The sequence below is a fragment of the Microplitis mediator genome, chromosome 3 (genome assembly GCF_029852145.1).
Source record: "Microplitis mediator isolate UGA2020A chromosome 3, iyMicMedi2.1, whole genome shotgun sequence".
Taxonomy (NCBI): domain Eukaryota; kingdom Metazoa; phylum Arthropoda; class Insecta; order Hymenoptera; family Braconidae; genus Microplitis; species Microplitis mediator.
In genome coordinates this window covers 24,973,885-24,979,381 of record NC_079971.1, presented here as the reverse complement: position 1 = coordinate 24,979,381, position 5,497 = coordinate 24,973,885, and the positions used below count along the sequence as shown (strand labels likewise).

The 5,497-nt window shown below is 38.5% G+C and overlaps 1 protein-coding gene across 1 annotated transcript; it reads left to right on the top strand.

Moving 5' to 3' along the window:
• Positions 1–1,071: 1,071 nt before the first annotated feature.
• LOC130664616 (segmentation protein Runt) lies at positions 1,072–3,910 on the top strand. Its single transcript, XM_057464609.1, has 4 exons — positions 1,072–1,800; positions 1,878–1,991; positions 2,762–2,869; positions 3,107–3,910. Exons 1-4 carry the CDS (start codon positions 1,479–1,481, stop codon positions 3,607–3,609), a joined length of 1,047 nt encoding a protein of 348 aa, XP_057320592.1. The 5' UTR covers positions 1,072–1,478; the 3' UTR covers positions 3,610–3,910.
• Positions 3,911–5,497: the final 1,587 nt, after the last annotated feature.

Here is a 5,497-nt window from a genome sequence, read left to right as displayed (position 1 = left end):
TGGTCTTTATTCCTTCTCAGTCAAGGTAGTGAGGGGAGGGGGGGGGGGGTAGAATGAAATTAAGTGAAAAAAAAAAAATTAAATTTTTTGGTTTCATATTTTATACAGAAAAAATTATGGCCCAATTTGGGGCTGCTGCATAATAAAAAAAAATTTTTAATATTTTAAATAAAATATTTATTTTAGCAAAAAAACAAAATTCTATGTGAGAAATAATGAGCTGTCAAAAAAAAAAATAAATAATCCTAATTTTGAATTTTACAAAAATATCAAATTTTATTTTTTAATTCATCTAATAATTTTTTTCAAATTGCAATCAAAATTTGGGAAACCGATTTAAGATTCAAAAATTTTCCTGCCCTATAGAAAATTTTCTTCTACTAAAATAAAAAAAAAAATTTGAATTTTTTTATTTGATATTTTATACAGAAAAAATTATGGGCCAAGTTGGGGCTGCTCCATAATAAAAAAAAATTTTAATATTTTGAATAAAATATTTCTTTTAGCAAAAAAATAAAATTTTATGTGAGAAAAAATGAGCTGTCAAAAAAAAAAATAATCCTGATTTTGAATTTTACAAAAATATTAAATTTTATTTTTTAATTCATCTAATAATTTTTTTCAAATTGCAATCAAAATTTGGGAAACCGATTTAAGATTCAAAAATTTTCCTGCCCTGAAAATTTTCTTTTACTAAAAAAAAAAAAAATTTTACAAATTTGAAATAAAACAGAAAAAAAACACGTGCAAGTTATATAAAAAATCATCATTTTCAGCGCTCCCATAATATATATATATATATGTATCTATATTTATATACATAGATATATATAATAGTAACACACAAACAAGCAGGTGAAGCATACGAGAATAAGCGTGGCATCGTAACAGCAATAGAAGATAAAGAATAAACCCAATAGATGCAAAGTAAAGCAGTCAATGGGACAGACAGAGCCAGCACCAGTAGCCCCCGGTCGGGAGTGGGAGCGAGCGCGCGAGTATGCAGAGCAGGAGCAGAGCGACGAAATACAGAAGCGCGGAGCTCGTAGCTGAGACGACAGACGAAGATCCCCACGGGTTCTCTAGCAACCCTTAAGCTTGGTTAGGGGTGAAGGCGGCGAGCCACTGAGGCCACAAACACGACCACCGTCCTCATTGGTCGACGCTCCACCACTGGGTGGGGCGTTACGAAAAATTGGTGGGGATAAAAATCCCCTCTAAATAGGTGGTAGATGTCTGCGAAAAACTAGAATCCGCTCGACGAGCATCGAGTGCGCCTCGTTTTAAACTCCCACACCTTTTTTTTACTATTTTCTTTCACGGCTCCAGTGGTAGTCGACTGTCCAGCGAACTATCCGACAGTTTAGTGCAGTGGAGTGACCAGTGATCTCTAATCGATAATAATTAGTGCCAGTGCCAAGTGATCTATCGGATTATTACACGTAAAAAAATTATTAAAAAAATTAAATTCATGTAAAATGCATCTGCCAGACGGACCTCTCGCAATGGATAACTTCAGCTCGATCCACGATGCACTGCGTGCATGCCACGGCGATCTGATCCAAACCGGAAGTCCAGCGATACTCTGCACCGCGCTGCCCACTCATTGGAGATCAAACAAATCGTTACCGATCGCATTCAAAGTCGTCGCGCTCGACGAAGTCAGCGATGGCACGCCGGTGACGATACGCGCCGGCAATGACGAAAATTGTTGCGGCGAGCTGAGAAATTGCACCGCGGTCATGAAAAACCAGGTCGCGAAATTTAACGATCTGCGATTCGTCGGTCGCAGCGGCCGAGGTTTGTATTTTAAAATCCACCAATCTATCAATCCACCGCCTAGATCAATCGATAGTAAATTTATTTTATCATTACAGGAAAGTCATTTTCGCTGACGATACAAATCAGCAGCGTTCCTTCACAAGTCGCGACCTACTCAAAAGCAATAAAGGTCACCGTCGACGGACCACGAGAACCGAGATCTAAATCAAGTAAGTAATCGATAGACCAACGGTAATTAGACCCGCATATCGATAAAATATAACGGAGTAGATATTTAACGTTGATATGAAACTGATAACACGGGGACGTAGAATCTGGGAAGGAAGTGGTCAGAAGTGTTCATAAGCGCGTGTCCAACCAGAGAATCCGCAAAACGGGTGTCAGAGGCCTTGCAGCGTTTAATAATCCGGCGTATATCTGGCGGACCTCAAACCACGACGCGGTGGTCACGGGGTGTTCATCTCTGTCTCTCTTGGCCACATATTCTCTTGCACTGGATCGTACTCCCACATACTCACATATATACACACATATATACATACATTACATAAAACACACGTGTAAATCCGTTAGTGTACATTCAATACACAGACAAACGGTTTAGTTGGCATTAATTCAAAGCTGGCCGCGTTCTTTGACTAATTAATCCCGCGATCCGATTGGCCCTCGGGCCACTGACTCGGATTAAAGTGAGACAATTTTTAAAATAATCATTATGGATGTCGTAGTCAGCCAAAGACACCGCTTTATATATTTGTTTATCGTCTGGCATATGCCAGCAGCCATATGTGCGCCACAACACGACCGTTCGCTCCACCGACGCCTCAGAATTACAATTTAAGACCGGAGTTTTTAATCGTTAAACGCATTTACGATCGCAGCTATTCTCGGGCTCGTTAAATCCCGTTTACTGGTTTATAATTCGACTTGATACCAAACATACCACCCGATTGCTAAACACCAGCTCTCTTTTTTGCAGATTATCAGTACGGACCTGGATTCCCTGGACTTGGGCTGCTGAATCCTTGGCTGGACGCCGCCTACCTGGGGCACGCATGGCACCTGCATCATCCTGCACTCATTAAAGGTAAGCATCGAACAGACAAACCCAGAGTAGAGTCGTCTTGCTAAATTTAAAAACGGGTAGCGAACAGAGCGAAATTCGCTATTGATTTGCTGATGATTCATCTGGACCGAAGGGTGCAGCGTTCCCACAATCTCCCCTAGAATAACACAATACCGCTTTGTTCGCTAGTACATTGATAAAAATAAAAAGAAAGCTCTGGTGAATATTTTTTTCAAATATTTTCGGTTCATTTTTCAGGAGCAATGCCTATGCCGCCAGCGGATTTATTTACACCAGCCTTCGCACCCAGTATGCTGCCGTCGACGTACCCCTTCCACGAGCACGTCAAGTACCCGACAGAATATCCAGGAATGCCGACGACAAAAACACCAGCGTTGCCGACCAGTCCGTCTCGTAGTCCACCTCAGAGTCCCAGTGACACCAGCAGCGAATCTGCTGCGGAAGAAGTACGCAGTGCCTTTGTGCCAATTCGTATCAACACATTGCCATTGTCCAGCTTGAATGTCAACGTCAGTGTTTCGAAAACAACGACACCAAGTACGCCGTCATCGCCAATAAGAACTTCAGTGCCTCCTTCAATCGTCAGTAGAATCCCGGGAAATCCTCCAGTGCCTGCCGGTAAAAAAGCCACTGAGGGTGTCCGCTGCGAACTTAAAGCGCCAACGACTTTGATATCTCAGGGCAGTCCCACGCCGAGCAAGATGTCGTCAGTATCAAAACCTGTATGGAGACCTTATTGAAACAGGGCTTAGTCGCTTGGTGATTGTGGTTTTTGTTATGAACCTGGAAGGCTAGTGAACAAGACGCTCAGCGTCGACGACATATGTATCGAAGTTTAATTCCGGGTCGAAAATAAAACTTGATTTAGAGTTGGTTTACCAAGTCGAAATTTCGAGCCGTTTTTCACAAGACAAACTCGACTTTTTTACGGAGGTATTAAATATATTAAGTTGTCGCCTTGGTTTAGACTTAACTGGCTTACTTAGTCACGATTTAAGACGAAAAAGTTTAAATCAAGTCGAAATTTACTTGCTTTAGACTCATTCGACTTAAATTTTAAGACGAAAAAGTCAAGATCAAGTCGAAATTTTGACTTGATTTAGACTTATTCGACTTAAATTTTAAGACGAAAAAGTCAAGATCAAGTCGAAATTTTGACGATTTAGACTTATTCGACTTGAAATATAAGACGAAAAAGTCTAAATCAAGTCGAAATTTTGACTTGATTTAGACTTATTCGACTTAAAATATAAGACGAAAAAGTCTAAATCAAGTCGAAATTTTGACTTGATTTAGACTTATTCGACTTAAAATATAAGACGAAAAAGTCTAAATCAAGTCGAAATTTACTTGGTTTAAACTTATTCGACTTAAATTTTAAGACGAAAAAGTCAAGATCAAGTCGAAATTTTGACTTGATTTAGACTTATTCGACTTAAATTTTAAGACGAAAAAGTCAAGATCAAGTCGAAATTTACTTGGTTTAGACTTATTCGACTTAAAATGTAAGCCGAAAAAGTCTAAATCAAGTCGAAACTGACTTGATGTAGACTTATTCGACTTAAATTATAAGTCGAAAAAGTCAGAACTAAGGTGAAATAATTTTGATATATTAAGGCGAAAGTAAGGCGAATAAATGACTTTTTTTCGACTTGGTTTAGCGAGTCAAAAGTAATGTGAATGACTATCGTGCTCAAAGTAAAGACGAATAAGTTGAAACAAAGATGAAAAAAGTTAAAAAAGTTTAAAAAAATTAAATTTAAGTCGCAAAAGTCGAGATCTTATAAAAAAATCGTCGGCAAATCGATAACTTCAAAAGAAAATAAGGCGAAGCGAGCCTGAATCAAGTTTTATTTTTAACCCGGGTTCGATCCAATAATGACTGTAAATATCGTCCTTGTAAATAAAAATGAGTATTTATTGTAAATAGTGTAAATAAATCTAGATGGACAATAAATATGGCGGGTGAATGATTTTATGAGGGAGAGCTACGAGACTGTATGATAGGTGTGTCATCAAAATATATTTATTATCGTACCATGTATGTAATTTATGATAAGAGAGATTTAATTGTAAAGAGATTATTATAGATCAGAGATAAATAATAAATCGTAATAACAATAATAATATTTATAACTGTGTTATTGCTACTGGTGTCCATGACAAGCTCCCAGGATTTTAAATTTAGGATTAAGATATTTCAGGTCACATTCAGCGATTCTCTTCTGGTTCTTCAGCTCGTGCCGTTAAAGGGATTCGTGTCTTCTCGCTTCGTGCTTATGTTCACATATATTTACATTCACATGAATATATATATATGTCTATGTGCACACTAGTAGAGGCTGGGATACATTTTTTTTGTTGGTACAATTTAAATCTGAATGGTAGCAGCCACGGTCTCATTTGAAAGCAACAAACTCGCCCGTGTGTAAGAAGAAGGGGAAAACAAGAGATTGGTGAAGGGAATGGTTTTATACCGAGGGGGAATGCGTGAGATCTGTATTAGTACGCAGAGATCCTCATTTTGTTTCGTCCAAGTCCGATTTTCCAGCTGATCTTCAAGTATTGATGAGTCGCGATGCCTAGTGTTGAGATCCCGGACGAGTAATTAGCAGTCGCGTTTTTTCC